This window comes from Polypterus senegalus, chromosome 14, assembly GCF_016835505.1.
Source record: "Polypterus senegalus isolate Bchr_013 chromosome 14, ASM1683550v1, whole genome shotgun sequence".
Taxonomy (NCBI): Eukaryota; Metazoa; Chordata; class Cladistia; order Polypteriformes; family Polypteridae; genus Polypterus; species Polypterus senegalus.
Window position 1 is genome coordinate 3955979 of NC_053167.1, and position 26668 is coordinate 3982646.

The 26668-nt window shown below is 36.5% G+C and overlaps 1 protein-coding gene across 1 annotated transcript in view; it reads right to left on the reverse strand.

The window, feature by feature from the left end:
- Positions 1-707: 707 nt before the first annotated feature.
- The window catches only part of LOC120514749 (serine/threonine-protein kinase 4-like), an 82293-nt gene continuing 56332 nt past the window's right edge, over positions 708-26668 (reverse strand). Inside the window, exons 10-11 of the mRNA XM_039735276.1 lie at positions 17035-17177; positions 708-943 (exon numbers count right to left, since the gene is read on the reverse strand). Of these exons, the coding sequence (XP_039591210.1) occupies positions 785-943; positions 17035-17177 (302 nt within the window). The 3' untranslated portion in view covers positions 708-784. The remainder of the gene's footprint in view (positions 944-17034; positions 17178-26668) is intronic.

Below are 26668 nucleotides of genomic sequence, written 5' to 3' on the forward strand. Positions count from 1 at the left end.
TACTATTTCAATTTAAAAAGCTATTCTTCAAAGTACCAGTAGACAGCTTAGAAAAAAAAATTGCCTACCCAAACATGTCTCCCCCATCTTCCCCCACCAAATAAATGAGAAAAAACACAAATTGATATTTTAAATAAAACTGCTAATGTAACAGGTAGTTCACAGATCGCAGATCTGTCTGTCTCCTGATGTGGCCGTATAGGCTTCTAGTTTAAAGCCACCTTCTCAATAGAGGCCACGGACATTAAAAAAATTGTACCAAATGGCAAATGTATTATAAAAACAACACATTTTAAATAAATACAAGTCTGAAATTGGTGGCATATCAAAAATATATACAGCTCTGTTCAAAAAAATAAAAAATTAAAAGCATTTGTTCATTCCAGTGTACTGAATAATGAACGAGGCTTATCCTCGTGCTTTTTCCTGAACGCTCCAATTTAGAGGTATTACAATTGCTGCCGTTATGAAACCATTTATAAAAAGCTCCAGTGAACAAAAATGAGGCATACGGCAACTGAAAATTGTTAAAAAAAACCAAGATGGATGAATCTGAAGTAGAAGGCAATCAAAAAAAAATTCTAGTTCACATTCACGTTTTCTCTCAATCATTGAAATTTTAGCCCTAGAAATGTTTCAATCAAGATGTGAGAGAAAAAAATGTGAACACTGAGTTATTGTGCTGTAAAGACTGTAATCACTAGTCCTTTTGTGTCCTCGTTTTATTTTTAAAACAAAAAGTAACCACCCCTAGAACAACAATTACAGGGTGCCTTTACTTTAGTTAGAAGTTGTGCTGGCGCCGTTTCTTAGCCTCAATGGCATCCAGAATAGGCTGTCGCTTGGCCTGGTAACGTAGGCGTATCTCTTCTATTTCTTGCTCCATCTTTGGATCAAGGGTGGCCAGCTTCTTCTGTAGCTCTTCAACACTCCAGCTCTTCATCTATAATAAAAATACAAAGAAATTTTGTATCTTTTTAAATAACCTAAAAAAAGTTTGTTAAAATGAAACAAACAGCTCTGGACTCATGGCAACAGACACAGACAAGGCTAGTTCAAAATTGGCAAATAACCTGACTTGCACGTGTCTGGGGACACAGGAAAAAAACAAAAAAAAAAAAAAAAAAAACAAGTACACAGCTTTGTAACATCCAGGTCCTTATTTGAAACAACCAACATTGGATCCGTGAGGGAGGATGAATAACAACTGTGCCATACTTGACATCTGCTAAATATATGTAAGAAATAAAATGAAGAAAATGGTCTATTGGTCTAGAATATGTAAAATATAGAAAATGCTTCAATACTTCAAAAAGGAGGCAAAGTAGATATTTCAATGTGAAAATATGCAATATCTACACTGACCCAATAGGCCTGTCTGCCTGCTTATACTTTACATCTTTTGCACTAGCTAATATGATTACTTTTTAGCACATCTGTATTTTCACACAATGCGTGAAATGACAGTTTTTAGCTGAATAAATCATCTTTCAATAGGGTTCAGCAAAAATTCAAAAATAGACATTCTTGAAAAATAAAATAAACTCAAAAGGGCTGTCCCTTCAAATTTGTTCAGTTAATATTACATCAAACAAAAACAGTACCAAGCTTATCTGTGCTTGGTGAGCAGAAGATATGATCAAACAAAGCTGCTCCTCACATTTCAGGTGTTCACAAGAGGTTTAGAAAAGCGAGCTGTGTTATTACGAATCTAGTGCCCACTTTGCATCATTCTGTGTACAGAACTGGAAACTTTTACATCAAGCAAAAATTGTATTATTGATTGGCCAATAATCAGTAATCAATTATTTCAACATACAGTATTTTCAATTACACACTATGGTGCTAAATTAGCAAGACAGATATGGATCTGAAGTCTTATTTATCATTTTGCTAGGTGTATAAAAAGACTATTGACACACAAAAAAAGGAAGCAAATTGTTTAATAATTAATCTTTTATAAGAGAAAAGTGGAGAAATAAAGAGGAATAAATGATTTATAACAAACTAATCAATTTCTATTTTGAATTCTCAGCAACACAGCAAGGTCCATTAGGATGTAGAATGATTAGAGTTTGAGTTCAGGATCTTTCTCCCAAACTACTGTGACTTTTACAAGAGAGGATAACTAAAATGAATGTCTATCTCCAACAGAAGCTGAACCTCAGTCTTTCTATACAGGGCACAGAGGTGAAACTGCAGCCAATTTGGCAGCCCCACAGACAGTCACTTAAAGAGGAAACAACTTGTAAATTATTCACTAACTAAGGTGGGAAGGATGCCTAAATGAAGTATCCCTTCCACTGTTAACAGGATTGACACTTTCCTGTTTACTCCAAGTATATTGCTGGAAAAAAATATGGCATCCGTTCTTAAGAAGTAGCTGGCTATTATTTTTAACATGAACACATAAACTCACAGATATGCCACAACAATATACATCTACTCAACAGTAATAAGATGAAATATTAAAACTAAATATTTCATGTAAAACTAAAGGATATCTGTAAATAAAAAATAAACAAATATAAGTAATAAAAAAGTGGAAAATATATGTGTTGTTCTTGGGATCAAGTACCACAGAAAAAATGCCACATCAGTAAATTTACAGAGAGATAAAGAAAAGCATCTTTATCTTTATAAAAAATGTTGGTGTACGTCTACCCAATATTATTGTCAAAATATTGCAGTATTCTGAAATTTCTTAATATAGAACTAAAAAAAGAAAGAAGAAGAAAGACTGACATGGATAAAGTGAAAGGAAACAGATGCAATGAAATGTAAACAACCAAAAGTCAAGCTTTGTGCAGTTAGGAAGCTTCAGTGGGACTGACTGCTGATCGACAGAACAAGAAAAAAAGACACAAACCTATTGTTGACCCTTCTTTAAACGTGACAGTCAGTAAAAAAGGATGCTGTAATACAAAGACTGCTTTTTTAAGACATATCTTGGAAAGTCTCAGGAGGAAATACATTCTACCATTTAATAATCATTATTTTTTAATTGTCACAATTATTTGACTATGTGATGTACTCTTTAAGTGTGTTATATTAATCATATTTCAGCATAGAACTGAAATGAGAGACAGAAATATCACTAAAGAAAAATATTGTTTAAATCAAAACATTTCTTGGAAAGTTTAATAAACAGACAAAAAATGTAATTAGTATTTGGTGTGACCACCTTGCAAACAGCACCAACTCTCTAAGGTCTACTGTCAGTAGTTCCTGAAGGTACTCAGTACTCATGCAGTCAGCTGTTCCAAGGTTCTAGGCTAGGAGAAGTGGCCATAGCTTCACTAAAGAATTTGGCTGTCTTTCTTACTTCTGTTTCTGCAAGCAAGCCCAGACTGGCTCAAAGATGTTGAGTCAGGGCTCTGAATTAGGCTCCCTGTCCTTCTTTTCACATTTTATATATATCAATGCATTCAGGGTTCAGGCGTCTCCTTAATAGTACTGTATGATGGATAATCTGCTTTCCCCGTAGGATTAATAAAGTTTATCTTATCTAATTTACTTCTCAGGAGAATGGGATTCATCAATTTTTAATCAAACCTCCAACTCAGTTTGTGGAAATGCAGCCTCAAATCTGCAGGGATCCTCTACCGGCTTCAGTGATGCCTACAGACCATCCACATACTATTCTACAGTCCTCTGGCAGGTACATTCAGCTAGAACAAAAATTTCAAATTTTGTTACATCAGTCCAGAGTTCCTGATAACATTTTTCTGCACCCTAGTCCTTATGTGTTTATGCATAGGTAAGTTGTTTGGCTTCATTTCCACCCAGGAGCAATGCCTTTTTGGTTGCAACTATTCCTTGAAGGCCATTTCTGGTGGTGTTTTTTTTGTTTTTATTATTTTTGTATACGTGGACTGTAGATGGGTGTACCAATGCCCCAGTTATTTCTGCCAGTTGTGAGATGATACTGATAATGGACATATTCCGATTTTGAAGGAAAAGTACACTCAATGCATTTCTCGTTTGCTGCACTATGTGGCTGACCAGTACATTTCTGGTCCTCAGACTTGCCTGTTTGTTTGTGCTTAAGCAGAAGAGCTTTGACAGTACATCTGGAAACACCTGTCTGCCATAAAAGTTCAACTTCAGCTTAGGAGAGACTGGATGACCACCTTGTCTCTTGCTGCTATGCTCATTTTTGCCATTGTTTTAAGATTTCACAATAAATCAGAACATCAACAACAACTTCCCATTTTTAGTATGATTTCTAAAGTCCCTTAAACGTTTGCATAGTACTGCATATATTAACACACTTTATTAATTACATCCTAATTTGGACTGGCATTTTCCAATGTGGACTGATTCTGATAAGTATGTTTATCAGCAAGATTTTAAAAAGAAATATGGCAAACTGAATATAAAGATATCCAGACAGCTCAACATATGTTTCTTTACATTTTAAGATATCTGCTATTCATTTTGATATGACTCAAATGCATTTCAAGACATCACAAATAAATTATCTGCTTTGTCATAACAAAGTACATTTCAGGATATCTCAAATACATTTTGAGATATTTCAAACAGACTCTGTATGCATTTTAGGATAAATGGAATTTATCCAGAGATATCTCAAAATTACTTCTTGTAAAATGCTCTATTCTTTCAATGGTACCTCCTGTCTATTTTAAGATATCTTGAAATGCATTTGAGATATCTTTAAGTGAGCAGGAAGTTATTTTGATATAACTTGAAATGCATTTCAGATATCTGAAAACAGACAGGAAGCTGATTCGAGATATATAGAAACTGAATTGATTGGAAATAGTTTAAAAAGGCTCATACCAAGCCATGAAATCCAAAGAAATTCTGTAGACCTCTGTGATAAAACTGCGGTGAGCTATAAATCAGGTCAAGGGTATAAAACCATTTCTAAAGCTTTGAGTAGAACACAGTGGTCTTAATAATTGTGAAATGGAATACGTTTGGAACCTCCAGGACTCTTCCTAGAGTTGGCTGCCTAGTCAAACTGAGTAACAAGGCAAGAAGGGTCTTAGCCAGGGAACTGACCCAGCACCCAGTGGCCACTCTACAAAAGATTCAGAAGTCCTCTGCTGAGATGGGAGAACCTGCTGGAAAGAAAACAACCTCAGCTGCATTTCTTCAATCAGACATTTATGGCAGAGTGGCTAACTCCCACTTGGAGTTTTCCACATAGCATTTAGAGGACCCTGAGATAAATGAGGAAAAAAGATTCCCTGGACCGATGAGACAAATATTGAATTCTTTGGACAGAAATACTATGGTTGGTAAAGACCAGACACTATTTGTCATCTGCTTAATATTATCCCTATGATGAAGCAGGATAGTGGCAGCACCATGCCTTGGTGATGCTTCTCAGTAGCAGGGACAGGGAGAGTCATCAGTATTGAGAGAGGAATTGACTATAGAAAGGTTTTTGAAGAAAACCGGCATGCAACTTCAGAGGGTGGTGACAGTTCACCTTTTAGTGCAACAATGACAATATACAATCAAAAAAAGAAAAAAAAAAAACAGCTGGAGTGGTGAAGGAGTAGAGCCTTACCCAATTAGTCAGGTGAATGACAGTTTTTCATTTTTAATAAGTTTGCAAACTTTTATGACAACGTTTTCACTTTACTATTATGGGTTATCGAGTGTAGACTGAAGGGAAAAAATGTCAACTTTATCCATTTAAAATGAAATTTATAACATAATAAAGCATGCAGAAAGTGAAGGAGTCTGAATATTTTATGAATCCACTGTATGATGATAAATGTTGCTTACTGAACCACTAGGGTCAAGTAATCATAATATAATACAGTTCTCTGTGATTTGGAAGAGTGCAGATGCTAAGACTAAAACTATTAAGTTTGGCAAGGCAAATTTTGAGCAAATGTGACAAAGTCTAAGGATGATAGACTGGATTAAGCTTAAAAGTGTGGAGACATTCAAGTAGCAGTGGAACAGCTTTAAAAATATTTTACATACTGTATAATGCAAAACAGATACGTGCTTAAATTTGGAATTGGAAGGAAAATGAAAAAAAAACAAACTCCAAAGTGGATCAGTAAAGAGTTAAAAAAGAAGCTGCAAAGGAAAAAAACACCTGAATAAGGCAAATGAGGCTAAAAACTCCAATGTGAGCCATAGGGCTTTTGAGAAAATGAGCACAACCATTAAGAAGGATATCACGGGGGCCCGTTATTATCCTGTTATATAAGGAGGGTGACTGGGCAGATCCAAGCAACTACAGGCCAGGAAGGTTAACATGAATTACAGAAACAATAATTGAAGAAATTACTAAGGATAAGATTGAGCAACACATGGCAAGAGTTAGAGTTTTATGGAACAATCAGCATGGGATCAAAAAAGGGAGGTGATGTTTTACCAATATGCTGGTAACTGATGAAGCAACAAAAATATATGATCAAAGTGGAGCATATGATATTACTTATCTTGACTTTTCGAAAGCATTTGATGAGGCGCTACATGAGAGGTTGGGCATCAAACTAAAAGAAGTGGGACATCAGGATGTTGTTTGTAGATGGATGCAAAACTGGCTCAGATACGGGAAGCAAAGTATTATGGTGCAAGAAACCTTATCAGAATTGGCTGACATTAAGAATGATATTCCATAGCGGTCAATGCTAGGGTATATATATGCATAGGTCTGATCACAATCTGATATCTGTGTGGTTATTTACCAGGTAACTCTTGTGGTTGGTCGGCTAGCCGGCAGACAGCTGCCACACTCTCTCATTTGTGAGAAGCAGATCATAGATATAATATATAGTACCTCTCAAATAATACAAAGAGTATATGACACGTGTTTCGCCCTAATTGGGGCTCATTAGGTGTGTGCAGCTTTGCTTCCCCTTGCAGGGGTTGAACCTCGGATGTCAGTGCTCAAGGAAAAGCATCCTGTCAAGCAACCGATGCATTGCTAAGTCTTCATCTAGTGTACTCCACACAGTTTTGGTCTCTAGGCTACAAAGAGGACATAGCAGTGCTCACTGGCTCCAGACAACAAAGTTCTTGAGGTGGGTAAACACTAATTTTTACATTCCTAAAACAAATCTGAATGATGTATTTTTATTTCTGATCATGCGTTATAATTAAATGGAACTGACAACTACTGTCTACTAACATCAACTATTGAGTCTTCCAAAACAGCAAAAGGAGCCGTCTACAAAAAACATCACAGAAGCCAACAGAAAACACAGACATATAAAAATACCTAAACTATAGTCTCATAGAAAGCAGGCCGACAGTGATAAAGAAACATCCTTGACAGCTTGTTGTACAGAGCTAGTATTACGTTTTTATTAGTTAACAATGTAATTATTATGGTAACTATTGAATTTATAAGTCTATTTATTTAAACAACAAATGAACAGGGCACATCGTTCAGCAAAGGAAGTGGCATTTTCTACAGTATTTGCAGTTTTATATATAACAACCCTAGGGGAAATCATTGTGAGGATACAGAAATGCATTTTTTTTATTTAAAAGGAAGGACAATAGAAGGCAAACTTTAGAAGCAATGTTTAAAGTTCCAAGAAGAGAAAGTACATAATCAAATATTAACCTGCAGAAAATAGACTGTTTATACGTGTTTGTTCAGAACTTGCTATTTAAGCCAGCTCTACTCCAGAAGGTGATCAATTAAGAGATAATTATCTCTCTCTTTACCAAAGTTTCCAAAACTCCGTTCAACACCTCAGTAGTGGGTACACCTGCAGGAACTTGTGAATAAAAGAACGTCCCTGCTTGTCATGGCAGCAACTTTAACACCTATTCATAGCCACTAGAAGTGTTGCCCGGCGAGAGGGAAGTCTGGGCATCACTGCTCAAACTGCTGTCCCCACGGCCTGACCTTGGATAAGTGGAAGAGGATGGATGGATGGATGGAAAATGTCAGAGAACCTGTCAAGTTATAGAAACAGGTGTTCTGGGCAATGCCAGCGGGAAATTGTCCAGGTCTGATTACGGCAGACTACCAGGGAAAAAAATGAGAATGATCTTTGGTGACCTTAAAGGTGTTTAGGCAAAAAAATTCAAGAGCTAATAAAAAGGCCTGTAATCTGTTATCCTGGCTGTTTTCGATAATTGTGGGGAAACACTGACCTGAGATACTATTAAGAGGTGCAAGAGGCACTTTCAATATGTCTAAACATAGTGATATGCTCGAAGAAATTAAAGATGCATATAGTAAGGATGCCCCAAGAAACTGCCTCAGTAGGTTCATCAGGCATGCCCAACTAAGACGAGGGTGAATAAACACTGGAATCTGAAGTCATTACATCTCAAAACATATGTGGAAGCATATGGGGATTCAGGAAATTAGGAAATGTGGTCTACTCAGACTGCTGCTGCTGTGATAGTTTTAGAAAAAAATAAGACACAAATGGAGATGATTAAATTAAAATATTAATTTGTTATATGATTTGGTTCTAAGAGAATGTTACTGTATATTAGAAAGATATGTTACAATGTACTGTATACAGTGATGCGCACAGTCGCTTTTCCTTAAAATAATTGAATTCTTCATCTCACCAACAGTCTGTAGTAATATCTGCTGTCAAGGCCTTATTAAATACAGTTTTGTTCTGCTGCTTTAAGCACATTGATTTTTTTCTTTTAGTAAACCTTGCAAGCGTTACTGAGACAAATGGGTCCAATTTCTTTCCGCCCTGTTAGGTATCCCCAAGATGCACAGCACTTTATATTTGTCAGTAAGGTTTTATGGTGTTATTTTGTTTCCTATCTCCACAACTGAAAGAAGAAAACTTTAAACTTACAAAAGAACATACAGTAAAAGGTCAAAACATAGATTTTAAATGTAATGGTGCCTGCATAATAATTTATAAATTATTTTCATTGTTTCTTGAGTCAAGTTTTTAAAGGCACAAGTACCTTTATCTAACAGTAGGGATTGATGTACTGTACATGCACTTTCTCATACTTTACATCTTTAGATTTAACAAGTGACCGTAGATGTAATGAAACAAAAATCTGAGTATAATAAATTTAAAATAATAGCCCTAAATGGAAATTAATGTATAAAATACGGTCTATTATTTTGAGCATAAAGCATCAAACAACACTGGAGGTTATGAGTTAAGGCTTTACCCAGAATCTGAAGCAACTTTCTACTAATTAAATAATATACTTTAATTATAGAAATAGAAAAGTGGAGATATCAAAATAAATGATTTATCAGAATTGTGAAAATTCTGAAAGACTAAAATAAATATGATGCGCTAGCTCCACATAATCAAGCCAACTGATGATTCTGCAGAGTTTTAACTCCACTGTTGTGTCAAATTTTCTTTATAAGATGACAGCTACCAAGTTACATCTACTATCTATATATATATATATAAATCCTAAACCTAAAAGTGCAATGATTTTATGTGACGTTTTTGTCATGCTTTAAATCAGGCTTATTTTAAAGCCTACATATACAGTATATGTATGGTATCACTCTTTTCAGAATTTATCAAACTTTAAAGTGATGTTGTTAGATTTTCAGATTCTTATTATGTTTGTAAATTATAAACTAAAATATCAAGAACTCGCCTCCCGCGAGATGAGACTTTGTGCCAAGACATTTAACCATACCCGGGGTCGGAAATAAGAGACAAAGATTAGATGACAAAGACAGCTGCTGTACAGGCTTTTAAATGTTTGAAGCGGCGCACGAGATGCAGATCACGCAGCACGGCAGCAGCAGCAGCAAGTCATCAGCTGATCGAGCAAAGAGGAGGTTTAAAAAAAAAAAAAAAACCTGAATTTGTTTCCCATTGTATCACCGTTGAAGAGGGGGTTTCGGAGAGGCGACCGCGTCTCCTTGGGTTGCGCTCAGCCCCTCTCTTCACAACACAAGCGGCAGAGACACGAAGTGGCTGGCGCGTATCGCAGGCCATGGGGGTTGGCGAGTGAAGTGAGCAGGGGGTAACCCCCTAGTATGCTATAAACATATAACTGTATTATTAATCAGACTAGCAGAATACCCAGCGCTTAGCAGCGGAGAAGTAGTGTGTTAAAGTAGTTATGAAAAAGAAAAGGAAAAATTTTAAAAATAACGTAAAATGATTGTTAATGTAATTTTTTTGTCTTTGATATGAGTGTTGTTGTCATATCTATATATCTACAGTATATATCTATATATATATATATATCTATCTATATCTATATATAGCTAAATACCCGCACTTGGCAGCGGAGAAGTAAAAAGAAAAGGAAACATTTTAATAATAACGTAACATGATTGACAATGTAATTGTTTTGTCATTGTCATGAGTGTTGCTGGTATATATATATATATATATATATATATATATATATACATATACATATACACATATATACATATATAAATACACATATATATATATATATATATATATATATATATATATATATACATATATACACACACACACATACATGTGTACATATATACACACACATATACTATGGGGTGCTAAACAGGCAAATACATTGATTTTGTGAATATATAAAGTCACTGTCTGAATATATAAAGTCAGCACTGGAAAATATAAAGTTAGCGTCAGAATATATAAAGTCAGCGCTGGAATATATAAAGTCAAAAGTTGAATATATAACTCGTATAAAGTCAGCGTTGGAATTTATAAAGTCATTCCTGATGATATAAAGTCAACATCGGAGTATATAAACTCACTCCTGAATATATAAAGTGAAAGTCAAAATCTATTGATTGAAACGACTCTGAACTGAACTAAGTTAACAAAAACGTATTCAGAAAAATAAATTAAATAAACACTGTTTGGTTAATGTTTTGAAAATGATGCATGTGCCCTGCCCAGGATTGGTTCCTGCCTTGCTCCCAGTGTTGGCTGGGATTGGCTCCAGCAGACCCCCGTGACCCTGTGGTCGGATTCAACGTGTTGGGAAATGGATGGATATTCCAGCGCTGACTTTGTATACGAGGTGTGGCAGAAAAGTAATGAGACTGGTAACACTGCAAGTGATCTGGCAACGCTGCACTGTTGTCCTTGATAGAGCACGTGTATCAGTACCCTCCCATAGCTCAGTGCGAGTTTCAACTCCTTCCGTTAACTACGTGATTTTGTGACTGCTATTAGCGAAGTTGTGTTTTTGGTTGTGCGTCACGCAAAATGGAACAGTGGAATTTGGAGCAACGTTGTGCCATTAAACGGCAAGTGTGACGTTTGAAAAGTTAAAACAGGCCTATGGGGAACATTCTTTATCCCGAGCTCAAGTTTTTCGCTGGCACAAATCATTTTTGGAAGGCAGAAAACACGTTGAAGATGAACACCGTTCAGGGAGGACTTCAACTTCGAAAACCAATGAAAACATTGAACGTGTGAACACTCTTGTGAGATCAGATTGTCGTTTAACATTAAGAATGTTGAGTGAACAATTACATTTGAACAGATTTACCGTTCATCAAATTTTGACTGAACATTTGCACATGCGAAAGGTCTGTTGCAAAATGGTAGCGAAAAACTGCCCTCTCCATAACAGAATTTTTGACCTCAAAAGGCATTCCTGTGGTTCCCCAGCCCCCTTATTCACCTGACCTCAGTCCGTGTGACTTTTTCCTTTTTCCTAAAATGAAAAATGTCCTCAAAGGACGTCATTTCGGGACTTTAGAAAACATCCAAAAGAGTGTAACGGACATGCTGAAGACCATACCGGTTGAAGACTTCCAGCGCTGCTACCAACAGTGGGAACGTCTCCATCGGTGTGTAGCTGCCCAAGGGAACTACTTTGAAGGGGATAACATTGATGTTAGAAAAAAATAAAAACTTTGGTAAATAAAAAATCAGTCTCATTACTTTTCTGCCACACCTCGTATTCCGACACTGACTTTATATATTCAAGATTTGACTTTATAGATTCCAGCGCTGACTTTATATATTCCAACGCTGACTTTATATATTGAAGTTTTGACTTTATATATTCCAGCGCTTACTTTATATATTCCGAAATATTCCAACGCCGTCTTTATATACTCAGATTTTGACTATAAATATTTGGGAATGACTTTAGGCTATATATTCAAGTTTTGACTTTATATATTCCAGCGCCGACTTTATATAATCAAGTTTTGACTTTATATATTCGCGAATGACTTTATATATACAAGTTTTGACTTTATATAGTTAAATGTAGTCATCATTGCATAACTTTTTCTTTACCATAGAAATTTAAAGACTAAATTCAACTTCCATTCCTAACAAAGATATTTCTGGCAATTAAATAGAAGCTACTTATATCCAAATTCGAGCTATTGAGCTGTCTGCCTGAATAAATCACCCTCGCTTCGCTCTTACTTTTTTACCGTTCATTTAATCATGGCTAGTGGCGGAAAAATTATAAAATGAAAGGAGGATTACACCGAGTATGGCTTTACCAAAACAATTATTGATGGTGAATTGATTATTCATAAAGCTTCAATTGGTGATCTGTTTTTCTGTGTTAACCTCATATTTTTTCATACTTCTTCTCAAACCATGGGGGTGCGAGGGTAAAATGAATCGGCAAGCGATGATCAATGTAATCGGTGTACCAGGAAATCATGCATTGACAGAAGTTCCCCTTTGCTTGTGATTAAATGCGTGAGTTTTTAACGCGTTATGGAACACATGCATCAAAGCTTCTCACCTGTGCTTGTGCTAAGAAAAGGAAACATTTTAAAAATAACACGATTGTCAATGTAACCTTTTGTAAGTAGTGCCTGGAGGATTCAGTGTGGAGAAACTCTAGACACCGCGTGTGTATTAACTTGTGGATTTTTCTGTGAGTATTTGGTGGCAGCGTCACAAAGTCGTAACACTGCGTTAGCTGTGGAACGCAGCTCAGAGCGAAATGAAATGAATGGGAGGGGAGATGATAATGTGACTCCCCCACCCACCTTAACTGTCAATCCCCCACAAACACAGTCTCTCGAAATTTGCATAATCACAGCCCCTCACCTGCAATTTTAACTTAGTTACAAAGCAATCAAAACTCTCGTTTATATCCTGCGTCCTCTCATTAAACTTGTATCCCGCATTACCCGTGGGCATGACAAACGCCAGCGGCAGCCTGTCTATGAACTTAATTTAAAGTTTAGGTTTACACCGTGCTTTGTTTCCGAAGTAGCAGCACTCATGAATATGGTTGTATATGTCATTCGCTCGCTTCTTATTGTTTCGCTGCCTTCTGAATTATATAATGCATGTTTTCTTCAGCGCTTTTTGGAGCACTTCCTGGTTTTCTACGTACTGCGTTGACAGTCAGTTCACGTGATTACATGGGAGGCGTGATGATGTCACATGAAACTCCGCCCCCCACGGCTTTTGAGCTCAACTCCATTACAGTATATGTAGAAAAATAGCTTCCAGTTATGACCATTACGCGTAGAAATGTGAAATGAAACCTGCCCAACTTTTGTAAGTAAGCTGTTAGGAATGAGCCTGCCAAATTTCAGCCTTCTACCTACACGGGAAGTTGGAGAATTAGTGATGAGTCAGTGAGTGAGTGAGTGAGTGAGTCAGTCAGGGCTTTGCCTTTTATTAGTATAGATTATCTGCAGTTACAAATATAAGCCACGGAGTCTTATTTAAAACTAGCAATTAAAAATAACAGGTGCACCATATCTCTTTCACTAATAGCACACATCACAGACCCCCAAAAAAAATATAATATTCCAAGAAGCTCATAGAGTAACCATAGTATAAGCATTGTATTATAATATTGAACATATTTAAAAAATGTAAAAATATTTGAGTAAACCAGAAAAGGAGAATCCTCTAAGAAGGCAACAAGATTAGAAAATTAGCCAGACTAAAAAAACAAAACAGATTTAGAATTTAATCAGGAAAGTGATTAAATTAAATCTTAATTTGCCTGGACAATTTTTGCATCCAGCTGGAAGCTCACTCATGTTTCATTAGAGGTTATGATTCTCAGAATTAAATCCGCTTGCTTTACCCAATGACTCTTGATAGATAATTGAAAAGCTCAATATATTCTGCCTAAAATGCTAAAAAAAAACATCTTCTCTTGGCCATATTAGTATTTGCCTTAGGAAGTTAAGTATTATTCCTAAATTTCTGGAGGAAGATACAATTTCAAATAAAATGCCAAGAAGCGGAATCGGGAATAACCCTAGCTGCCTCTGTATTTATTCAAATATAAGTTTCTAAAAGATAAGCAAAGTAGATGAGTAACAAATTCATATCACCCAAATCTGCTCCACAATCAAAGTATTACACAACTTAACTCAACTTTCTAGCATTTCCATGACTAGATGAAAATGCAAATATAAAAAAGGACAAAGGCTAATAATTCATTATAATATACACAGAAATCAAATCCCACACAAGAGTTATATCTTAGTCAGCACCCTCTTTCAATCATAAATACTAACAGATCTAAAAATAAAGGGTCATTTTCATTTTAAACACATTTAATGGTAGTAGGTACATTTACGTTATTATTTGCACAGAGTTTCAAACAATTTTGTAGTCGCTTGTTTATACAAGTTGAATAAAACAAAAATACTTCATTAACAGGAAATTTTTTACCTTAAAATAACGAATCTGTAAAATGTAGTGTTGTTAATGTTTAAGGAAATATTAGCTAAATAGACTTAAAATATTACAGTACATGAGGCGGAAAGCTACAAAAAAAGATACAGCTGGGCACACATCCATCCACTTGCTTGGTTCTGGAACCAACCTACTTGAAGGGTGCTGGACTCTCTTTTACTCTAGAGTTGCCCATGGGGAAAGGCATCGGGCGGGAGTGGGCTTCTTATTGGGTCTCTGTCTGGTTAATGCCATGTTGGAGTTTGTCCCGGAGAATGAGAGGGCAGCCTCTGTGTGGCAGACGGTTGTGGAGAGTGAAGACTCTGACTGCAGATTTGCCTGTGCACCAAATGTCAGTTCAGAGTACAAGGCCTACTTGGAGTCACTCCATAGTTCTTCTGGGAGTCTTCACCACCCACGTGGGTAATGATGGAGGCACATGGAGAGTCATGATTGGGAAGAATGGCTCCTCTGATCTAAATCCCAGTAGTTTTTTGTTATTGGACTTCTGTGTTAGGCATGGTGTGTCCATAACAAACACTGTGTTAGAACATAAGGAGGCACGTAATGTACTTGGTAACAGAGCACCTTAGGCCAAATATCTATGATCAATTTCATAGTTGTATCATCAGATTTGTGGCCGTATGTTCTGGACACTCAGATGAAGAGAGGAGCAGTGGCGAGTTGGGTCAGATGTTGGGGGAGGCTCCTGGACAGACATGAAAAGCCCAAGTAAGTAATGAGGTTGGACTGGGAATATCTGGGGGAGGCCCTTGCCCAGAAGACTTTCAACTTCAACCTCTGAAGGAGCTTTTCCAGTGTCCTGGGGAGGCTGAGGTCATACAGTCCAAATGGGCCTTGTTCAAAACCTCCATTGTGTAAGCAGCTGCAAAGAGCTGTGGCATGAAGGCCACCGGTAACTGTCAAGGTAGCAAACCAAGGACCCAATGGTAGGCATGCCATATTGCTGGAAAAGGAGGCCTTCTATGTATGGTTAGCATGGGAGACTCCCGAAGCAGCAGAGAAATACCGATAAGCCAAAAGGGGTGTGACCTTGGTGGTCAGGGAAGCAAACACCTGGGTGTGGGAGGAATTCGGAGAGACCATGGAAAATGACCATCAACCAGGCTCAAAGAGGTTCTGGCAAACCATCAGTCAACTCAGAAAGGGAAGGCAGGGATTCATGTACTGAGGATGTTGTCTGGTGGTGGAAGGAACATTTAGAGGAGCTTGTGAACCTGATGGACACACCCTCTGTGGAGGAGGAAGAGCCAGAAGTTGATGGGGGTCAATGCCCATTTTCCTGAGGTAGTTAAAAATATATGCAGTGGCAAATGTCCCAGAGGTGGAGGAGATCCACCCAGAAATGCTGAAGGCTCTGGACAGTATTGGGCTGTCATGGCTAACAGGCCTGTTCAATGTTGTTTGGTCATTAGGAGCTGTGCCACTGCAGTGGCAGACTGGGGTGGTGTTCCCCATTTTTAAAAACACAAAAAGGAGGGTGTGCTTCAACTATTGGAGAATCACACCCTCAGCTTCCCTGGAAAAGCTTATGCCAGAGTACTAGAAAGTAGACTCCGCCCAGTCATGGAACCTCAGATCCAGGAGGAGCAATGTGGGTTTTGTCCAGAAAGTGGAACAGTGGACCAGCTCGTTACCCTAATAAGGATTCTGGAGGGGGCATAGGAGTAAACCCAATCAGTCTACATACAGGCATATGACCATGTTTTTTTAAGAATTCTGTGGGGGTTGCTGGGCCCCTAAATAAGTTATAAATGTCCCCATTTAATCACAGTGAGAGCTGTGTCTACATACTTGGAAAAACATCAGCACTGTTTCCAGTGGGTGTGGGACTCCACCTGGGCTATGCTTTGCTTCCTATCCTATTTGTGATTTTCATGAACAGGTTATCAAGGTGCTGCTGGGGAGGAGAAGGGAGGGGTCCAGTTTGGTGGCATTAGAATCGCATCACTACTTTTTGCAGATTATGTGGTCCTATTGGCTTCATGGGGCTGCAAACTCCAGCACACATGGGTCAGTAGGGCAAAAATACAGTATCATTTATTTGGTCAACAACTAATGGTGCATTCAGTTTGTATGTGAGGGGATATGCTACCTACATATCTTTGCAAGCAGACAAATTGTGTTGGCTTTGGAATATATTTAACCCACTTGTTCCCACAGAAACAGCGTACCACATATCAACTTCTTTCAGCACAGGGTTTCATGCACATTTATTGCAACAGTAAAAGGAAAGCAGTATAAAGTCATTTCACATTAAACAGAACTGTTCTACTCAATTAAACTTTCTTGTTGATTAGATTATAACATATGTTTTATTCTAATTCTTGATATTTTAGTCAAAAACTAAAATAAAAAGTGGACAATTTAAGAAATACTTTTATTACACACAAAATGTGTGTTTTCCTTTCTAAATTCATATCACTCTCCCTTGTTTACTTACCATCTCTAAATCCATCTCTGTTGTTGCTTTGGAGATGTCAGAGTCATTGCTGTTCCCAAAGCTGTTTGCATGAACTTCCTTCTCCTTTTGTTCAAAATATTCCAAGAAGGATGGTTTTGAAGGCTGCATCGTCTCATCCTTTCCTGTAAAGGTACAGATCATATGAGTAACCTTAAAAATGAGTACTTTCAGGAAACTGCAATCATACTAAAAAACTGAATGAACTAAAAGGTCCTGCACTTGGGGCCAAATCCGTTTTATGTAAGCCTAAGCAGATCACTTAACCAGCATGTCCACCCATAAACAGAAATAGATACTGTAGTGGTCAAATAGTTAATGTGCCATCTAAGAGTAAAGAAAATAATAAAGAAGACAACTATTTGGGATAAATGTTCATTATGCTATAGATACTGTAGTGGTGAAATATTTAATGTGCCATCTAAGAATAAAGGAAAGAAAAAAGAAGACAACTATTTGGGATAAATGTTCATTATGCTGTGTAAGACATTTACAGCCACCCGTATAATTTGATTTCCTGGCTGCAAATCGTCTTTTAAATGATAACACTGCTGTGCACAAAACCGAGTCCAATACAGAACTAAGAGAATAGGGAAAAGGTGGAGGCTTTTAAAGGAGAAGACAGGAAGTGAAGTCAAAGGGGTTGGGCTCATGAGGGTCTTCTGCCATTGGTGCGAGCCCGGGTGTGACATCACAGGGGCCGGAGCTGGCAAGGTCTCCTTTCATTGGCTCGGTCCCGGAAGTGACATCCAGAGGACCAGGTGGGATCTCTCGTGAATGGTCTGCAGGCAAGGGAGAAAAAGAGTCAATGCACTCTGCCACATCCTGGTATGTCTTGGATCTGACTTTACTGAAGCCCATTAGCTGCCTCCCATGCGCACATGTGTGACAAGGTACATGGGTGAATGGAGGATCCATTAGTGAAGTTGCAGATCCCACTGAATTTTCTCGCTGGGACAAAACATTACATTATAACACAGTAGTCTATGTTTGACTAATGACTAAACAGTCCTGGCAGGAATGTGTATGAAGATGTGTAGATCCATGTGCTTCGTAATGGGGTGTCAACATTTTCAGAGTTTTTTTTCCCTGCTCTGTGTCAAATGATTCTAGCAAAATGAATGCAGTCAGTGCCTCATAAAAATCAGAGAAATTTGTACTTTGTGAGTAATTCATATGGCTCCAATTTTTTAATTATGTCTGTACAGATTTTTTTCCTGAATTAGAGAAAGTGAGTAGCTAAAAAGGATAAATTCCTGATGAAAATCAACATGAATTGGGTGTCCACAGTTTAGTTCATAATTAAGACTGGTGATACCCAAGCATACTTATGCAAAACTTTTATGAATTTATTAAAATTCTGATATGAAATATGAATCAAAATAATATATCAACATCCAACACAGATGAGCCATTAACCAAGGGCTATTGTGTAGTAAAACTCCTAATCACCCACCTAGATATTTATGGTTCACACAAATGTTTTGGTAACACATGCTGCAGCAAGCTCTAAATGAGTAAGATTATAAAATGAAGTTAAGCGATGATCAGAATTAACTAATTCAACTCATTTCCATCTGGACAATAACAAGAATGTAGTTACAATAAAACCTAAACCATACAGTTTCTTTTAGGAAGAGGGCAACCTTAGAAAACATGTAAATAAAGATATGCGGTGATAGTAGAAAGTTTTACCTTAAAATATACATATAAAATATAAAACACATCTGCCGAAAGAGAGTAAGCAGGGACACAAGACCAAAACCTATACATAAAAGTACCAGGAAAATTAGACCAACAGGCATAGCAGGAAGGTTCTGAGGCTTTCACCATGACATACCGATAACGTGGAAACAAGTTCAACCTGTCTACAAACAAACTGAGTAAACTAGTAGTTTGGCTTCCTAAAAAATTTGAGGAAATAGCACAATCATATCTTCGGGCATTCAATTTCCTGACCAGTCCCAGTATAACATAGAATTTCATAAAAAAAAAACAACTATTTGACAACGCGAGAGCTCCCATGGACTACTTGAATTTACACATCCTATAATAAAGCATTGCTACAGTCTATCTTATCTTTTAGTAGCCTGAAATAAAGGGCAAGAAACAAAGCAGAATACTAGATAAGCAAACACCAAGCATTGTTAAAGGAGTGTAGAAAGGCTCCAGGACTGTATGGCATTCAAACTGAACTTCTTATTTTAGAAACAGTTACCGCTCTCCTTTTTGAACATGATAAAGGATTTCTCTTCTTCTAAATGTTTAAACCTGTGAATTAACTTGGCAGCTATCATGTTGCTTCTAAAACAAGGCAAGAACTCTATATTGTGTCACCGCTTTATACTTCACAAAAGACACAATACTTTGACCATGGACCTAACTCTTTATTTGGATACAGCTATCCTTAATTCAATCTATCCACAATCAATCTGCTTCATTTTATCACGGTTAGATTCTGAAAATGTATAGACAATCTTGTAGGTCACTAGTTCTGCACTGTTCTGTTAACCCAGTAGGATGTATTTCACTTAACACTGCAAGGAATTTTGATCACATAAACTGGCCATTCATCCTTTTAGTAAGTCATGGATGCAGTGAGCTTTGGTGTGGAGTATGCATATTTGATCAAACATTATACTTATTTCCTTCAGAAGTTCTCCTGACCAATTCTAAAATATCAAATTCTCTCCCCACTAAAAGAGGAGCCAGACAAGGCCTTCCTCTCTCTTTTTCCACACTTGTTTAATTGCCTTTCAAGCTGCTTGCAGCCGTCTTTTGCAACTTACAATACTTGATTTCCAATTTATTTCGTATGTCCCAACAGTGAATATCTCCATATATAGATGAGGTCATCCTCACGTATTACCTTCATGCTGGCTATAAAATCAAACTCTTTTGTGATGTACCTGTCCATCCTTTTCAATGGCATAGTTACCAGGATTTCCTGGCAGAGAAGACACAGTAGGAAAGTGTACCAACCAAGTTAGAAACCCCGCAACAGTTAGCAGATTAGGTATGGCAACTTTAAATGCAAGTTCCTAATCAATAAATCATGATTAGTGAAGCAGAAGAAAGAAGCAGTACAAAGGATGTAGCCCAGGGAGAAAGATGTATGAAATCCACACAGGTACTAGCACCGCAACAGCTCAAGGAAGATAAAAAAAAAAAACCAATTTATTTCTTTGTCAAGTAATTGGCCATGTGTCTTCGTCAGCAATACCGTAAGTGGGAACAACTCCTAAATCTTTTCCTCACAAGTAGTGAATGAAAGGCATATTTATGATATAATTAGATAAGTGTCATGCTGCCAATTATTAATTGCTAAAGAAAGAAACAATGGCCTGTCCATGTCAACTTGCCCATGAATGTCAGAAGTGGAAATATGAGCCTACCAGGCTGGTCAGGGCCCAGTCCTTCAACAGTTGGGCTTAATATGCTAAATGGCTCTGACTGAATGAAAATTCAAGCAAAAGAGAAGTAGAAATAAAGCATCTGTTGCTTTTCTTCACACCCAGACTCTCTTACCTGGACAATGCAATAGCACACTTGGGACAAGATGGAGGAGCTCACTGAGCTAACTGACTGCCACTGAGAAATACTCAAGCCAAGCAAGGACAATGTTACTGGAAAAAACTACTGCTTCCAGGAAGACTTGGTAAACCCAAGGCACTGACTCATACAAAAAGAAAACTTGTCTGTGTTGTATAAAATAATACTAGTGAAGCAAGCCAGGCCACACCATGTAGAAATGCCTGCAACTAGAAGAGTCAATGGGTTCTGGGAAAATGGTACTGTCATTTAACTGTTTGTCCCCTCCATCTACAGCCGTTATTGACACCACCTTCATAAGTAAGTCAATAAAGAGGTTGAGGGCTGTGACATGTTGAAAAAACACAAACTTAACAAAGAAGGTAAAATTACAAGTTACATATTGTTAACAAACCATAAGTATGTCACTGCAGAAAGCTGCTGTCTGGTCACTTGAGTCAATCGATCACTAAGAGAGAGAAAATGCACTGGTACAGCTATTTATTAAACCCGGAATTTCTGGCAAGTTGTGAGAGTTACTTGCCTTCGCAAGACACTGTGAAGAAATTGATCCAAGCTTTAAAGATCTGAGTGCTACCAAAGTAAATAGCCTGCTCCTTGAACAAACTGGCACCGCTAAAATGCGAGTGACACACATTTTACAAAACATTCACACGATAGCTCCCTGTATAAAAGGCCGGAACAAAAAGAGCCCCATTGAGTCGTTTATGATCTCTTTCTTTGTTGACTAAGCACAGCGTGGAGTTCATAATCTTCATAAAATAGACATTTTTTCCAAGATAAAATGAAAACTAAACTAAAATGGTTCTCTCTAAATAACACTAATGGGGTTAATTAAAATACAGAGAAAATTAAACGACAGGTGAAAACAGTATAGAAATTTAACCTAATTAAAAAAAAAAAACACATTGCTTCTCTCCATTATGTTCAAGTTATGGCACCAGACAGCAAATCAGCCTCTGTACCAGAAAGACCATACACCATGTTATAGAAAAGGACCAAACAGTAGTGTAAAAGTTTTTAATAGTTTCAACAGCCTAACACTTGATCAAAATGCTGAACCTGGACACAATAGGTAAATCTTGTTTCAGTAAAGACAGTTGATGATGAAAACAAAAACAATAAACAGCTAGTGAAATAGTCAATCATTTGTACACCCCTACATATGGAAGACATTTACTTTAACATAAAAATTTTAAATGAAAAATTCATTTATATAAATCATAATGAATAATCTTTCAAGTTGCACAAAAAAAATAAGCAAAGGCAAAAAAAAAAAAAGATGCCAAGTGAACTTGAAGAAATGTTTAATTTGTATTGTATGCTAAACATCCAGAACTTCGTGTTCGAAGTAGCCTTGACTCCTTCCGAATAATTTTGGATCCTAGAAGTTAAATCAAATGGACTGCATGTGTAAATGACTTCTTCAAAATGGAAAATACACAAGTGGAAGAATAGAATTTGATTTATACCTTTTGACAGTTTGTTATGTTTTTGGGCGGTAGCAAATGCCATTTGAAATTTAGGTCACTTAATGAAAATCTGTCACAAATTTTTTTTTGCAATCGACCTGTAATTTACAACAAATAAAATGTACTGTATAAACAGTTTATTTAGCTTGGAAGACAATGATACATTGTCTATAAACCAAAAGAACTAAATTTTCTCCTTTATTTATTTGAACTGTTGCAAATGTGCTTTAACAGAATTCCTTACGTATTTATTATCAACATAAAGCACTTAACTAATGCTACTTTTCAAAATTTTGTAAAAGACTATACAATATATAATAGAGTGAATGGATCCATTTAAGATGACTATCAATATACTGATTCATGCATAAATTAATGCTTAAACAGTCTTTTGAAATATTACAATCGAGCCACTAATTGAGCCTGTCAAAAAACAGTGGTACTGGGTGCAACTCATGCAGCTCATTTTAAACCCATGAACAGACATTACTTTTTTATCACCTCATGTGGCAAATTAATATATATCATGACTATGAACAAATAACTTTGACTTGAAAAATACCAAACTTATCCTTTAACTTTTAAACACACCAAGTACTGTATTGGATAAAATAATTACTTTCTTCCCGTTATTTCTTCCTTTTTCCACCTGTCAACTACAAATACTTAAGGATGACATGGTGTATAATGCTATTGGTACAACTAATCACATACTCTAATAACTGACCTTCCTCAATGTTTAGCAAAAAACTGTCTTACAGTACAAAACTCCAATTTTCTTTTAAATTTCCCATGGTATCCTTCCATGAAGCAAAATAATATGTCACAAAACATTTCCAGAAACATATAGTAGTAAGACACTGCTAAAATAGCCTATCAAATTAAAACAAAATGCTGATTTTTTTTTTTTTTGTAAAGCCTGAAAGTTGTAAAACAGCAGAATCACAGACTTAATATAAATAGAAAAGTAGAAGCAATCTATTTTTAGCAGAAATATCAAACCACATTCATGAACTTGAATAAATCTATGGATAGTCATTCCAGTGTTACTATATTAATCAAAATTAAACGAGTACTAAAGAGGAAAAAAAAGAGAAATTGTTATGCTTAAAGACATCATTTATTCCCTGTTGCAGAACAGAAACATTAATCACGTTGCATATTGGAACTTGCTATTTTTGAAGATACCAGAACAAAGGCAACCCCTTCTAATCTTTGCTTCTTTGCTAATTGAACTTTTATTTTATATATATTATTAAGTATTAGGTTGTTTAATATTTAGCATTCAGTGATACAGAAAAAAGAAGCAGAATTTACTACTCAGTTTTTTGAGTAAATAAGATAAAAATGTCATAAAAAATACAATGTGCCAACATCAAAAGCATTTTTTATAGGACAATTTTTCAGCTATATGCTTTAAATGTTGCAATACTGCTCTTTCATTTATTTTGTATTTTCACTCTGACACTTGTGTAAAAGTTCTCACTGTTAAATGTTTTTAGTGCAGAAGGGCGGTATGAGACAGAAGTCTTTGCATTTAGTATTGCTTTTGCAGCACACAGCATAAAGTATTATAAAAAAACAAGTTTACTAATTACAGCCAGGAACTAGGCCAATATAGCCTGGTTCCTGTGTTGTACCTACTGTATTTTTCTGAAGGTGTCTGCATTAGTAGAAGTTTTCCTTTTTGCTGGTTCCCAGTCCTGGCCTGGGACCATTGTGATACAGATACAGATGACAAGCCAATACCTGGAGTTTTAGCCATTATTAAAAACTTAATTTAGTTGTTTAAAATTGACTTTAAATGCAAAATAGAGTAACTGATGACGAAGTGTGTGCCGTTAATGATAATGTCTAAAATGAAGAATAAGAATTATCATTTCCACCATATCTACTGTGCAAGTAATTATGTAAATATTTTTTATATTTAAAATAATCAATGTACAAGTACTTTAAATGGAAAAAGATACCTGAAATCAGTTCACCTGCCTATTTCTATGAAAATATATTGGAGCCAAACACAATCAGATCACTCATACTGAATATAAAGTGCTTCTTTAAGGTAATATGTGTCATGTACATGAACTTTATACTAAGGACAAAAAGCAAAGCCTCTTCTGTTTAAGCTACCTCCCTGCATGGTTGTCATAAAAATTTGGATCAAACCCGTGAACTATTCTGTTGTTCAAGCTGAGTAAATAAAGCAAAGCAAAACTGTCACATAGACCCTACAGCCAAACTGAACAAAAATATAAACAATGAACATTTAAAATAAATCATCCATCATAATACAAAACATATACTGTATGCCAACCCAATAGTTTTCATGTTATTGCCTATGTCACTTTAAGTAAAAAAAAAACAAAAAAAATATTATATATATATATATATATATATATATATATATATATATATATATATATATATATGGTTTGTCATATAAAATCTAAATAATACAAAAAATGTATTCCAAAAATATGTGTAAGCCATTCAAATAATGAAGATAAAAATTGTCATTTATAGTTTACAGCATCAGGACACTGCAATTGAGGTTTAAAAATCAATACAACTTCTAAACTCACTAAATGCACTGCATATGAGGTTCAAAATCCACTTAGTCAAAGTAGGAATCGGCACTATAAAATCAACAGTTGAAGCTTAAAATTCTTTTCTAATTAATTAATAAGAAGCGTGAGTATTTGAAGCTATAAAATTACAAAGAATATGAATAACATTTTCACATTAACTTACAAATCTGTAATAACATACCTACAAAGTAGAACTTGACATATCGGTTACAGTAGTCTGAGCTTAACTAAGGAGTATACTGACATCTGTAAATGTAATGCCTATAACACTTACTAGTCAGAATTTTAACACACACAATTAGTAACAACTTAGGCATTTAATAGATTATTTATCTTTTAATCACTGCCATTTAGACAGCCTATGTATACTACTTTGATTCCCAATTTTTTAAGTCTTTAGACACTCTGTAAAAAGTCTGATTACTAGAATGCATCTAAGTAAATGTTAAAAATGTTGTATTATCGTAGTGTTTCCCTCTACTTACCCTTTACCTGTTTTCTCAAGGGTAAATGTTCTTGTCAAGTTCGTTATCAGGTTGGTCTACTGTTGCACTTTAAGATGAACACACACATACATAGATAAACACACACACAGACCCTAACCACAACAGTGCCCTATGAATGACACACACACGCTGATTAACCCTTAGCACTTTAAACCACACAAGTGCTTTAAGAATAACACAGCCTGTCATTCAGCATTTCAAGAGACTTACTTATTATCAGCACGAACAACATACGATGTTTTAGTGATATCTCAGACCTAAGTATTACTTTTGGTCTACAAGAATACATTTAAACATACAAATACTCAGCACTCTTGACTATATGCCATTTATCAGCCAAGAAAATCTTCTTTATCGTATTGTCCCTAACTATTGAGTAGCGCCCTCACTCTCAGCCTTATAAACCTCGCAGCACAGAAATAATGGCAAAAATCCGGCTGTCACCAGGTGTTCAAAGAAATCTAACTTATTACTTCAATCACTCTAGACATTAAGACAAAGCATAGAAAGTTAAAAGCAGCATGGTATTTATTACAAGAATAATAATAATACCACAGGAACAAAGAATACTAGAAAATAGGTACTGATAGGAAAGTCTGAATATATATATAGTCTTTAGAAAAAGCTTACGAAAAAGTTACAGATGACAAGGATGAATGTCCCAGGGAGGCATTTGATTTAGCAATCGATGTTCATGATGCCTTTCTGACGACCAATGCCGTCTTCGTCCATTCCTCTTCTTCTTCTTCTCCTTCTTCTTTGCATCTCTCTTCTGTCTCAAACCAAGGCATATTTATTATGAAATGTCATGCCTTGGCTTCACAACACATGCACCTGATTGGCTGGCTGTCAAAATGATTGATGAATTAATTCACTGTTCGTTTTCCCAAACAACAAAACCTTTGATGTATTCTGAGGTATCAGTAGTTCTTCCTGTCCCAGGCTGTAAACCAGATGTCCATCCATAAAGTAATCAATAGCCTGAGGTAGCGGGCACGGTGGCGCAGTGGTAGCGCTGCTGCCACGCAGTTAGGAGACCTGGGTTCGCTTCCTGGGTCCTCCCTGCGTGGAGTTTGCATGTTCTCCCCGTGTCTGCGTGGGTTTCCTCCGGCGCTCCGGTTTCCTCCCACAATCCAAAAACATGCAGGTTAGGTGGATTGGCGATTCTAAATTGGCCCTAGTGGGTGTGTTTGTGTGTGTCCTGTGGTGGGTTGGCACCCTGCCTGGGATTGGTTCCTGCCTTGTGCCCTGTGTTGGCTGGGATTGGCTCCAGCAGACCCCCGTGACCCTGTATTCGGAATCAGCGGGTTAGACAATGGATGGATGGATAGCCTGAGGTATCAGCTCAGCATCCTTACTAAGCTATGAACAAGTGTTATAAAAATAAGGTGTAAGGGAAGAAAACCTGCTTTAATTTGTCTTAGTTCATCTGTTGTCTTGTCTCGAACAAAATACAATGGAAACCGAAATGTACAGATTTTATACACCATAACAAATG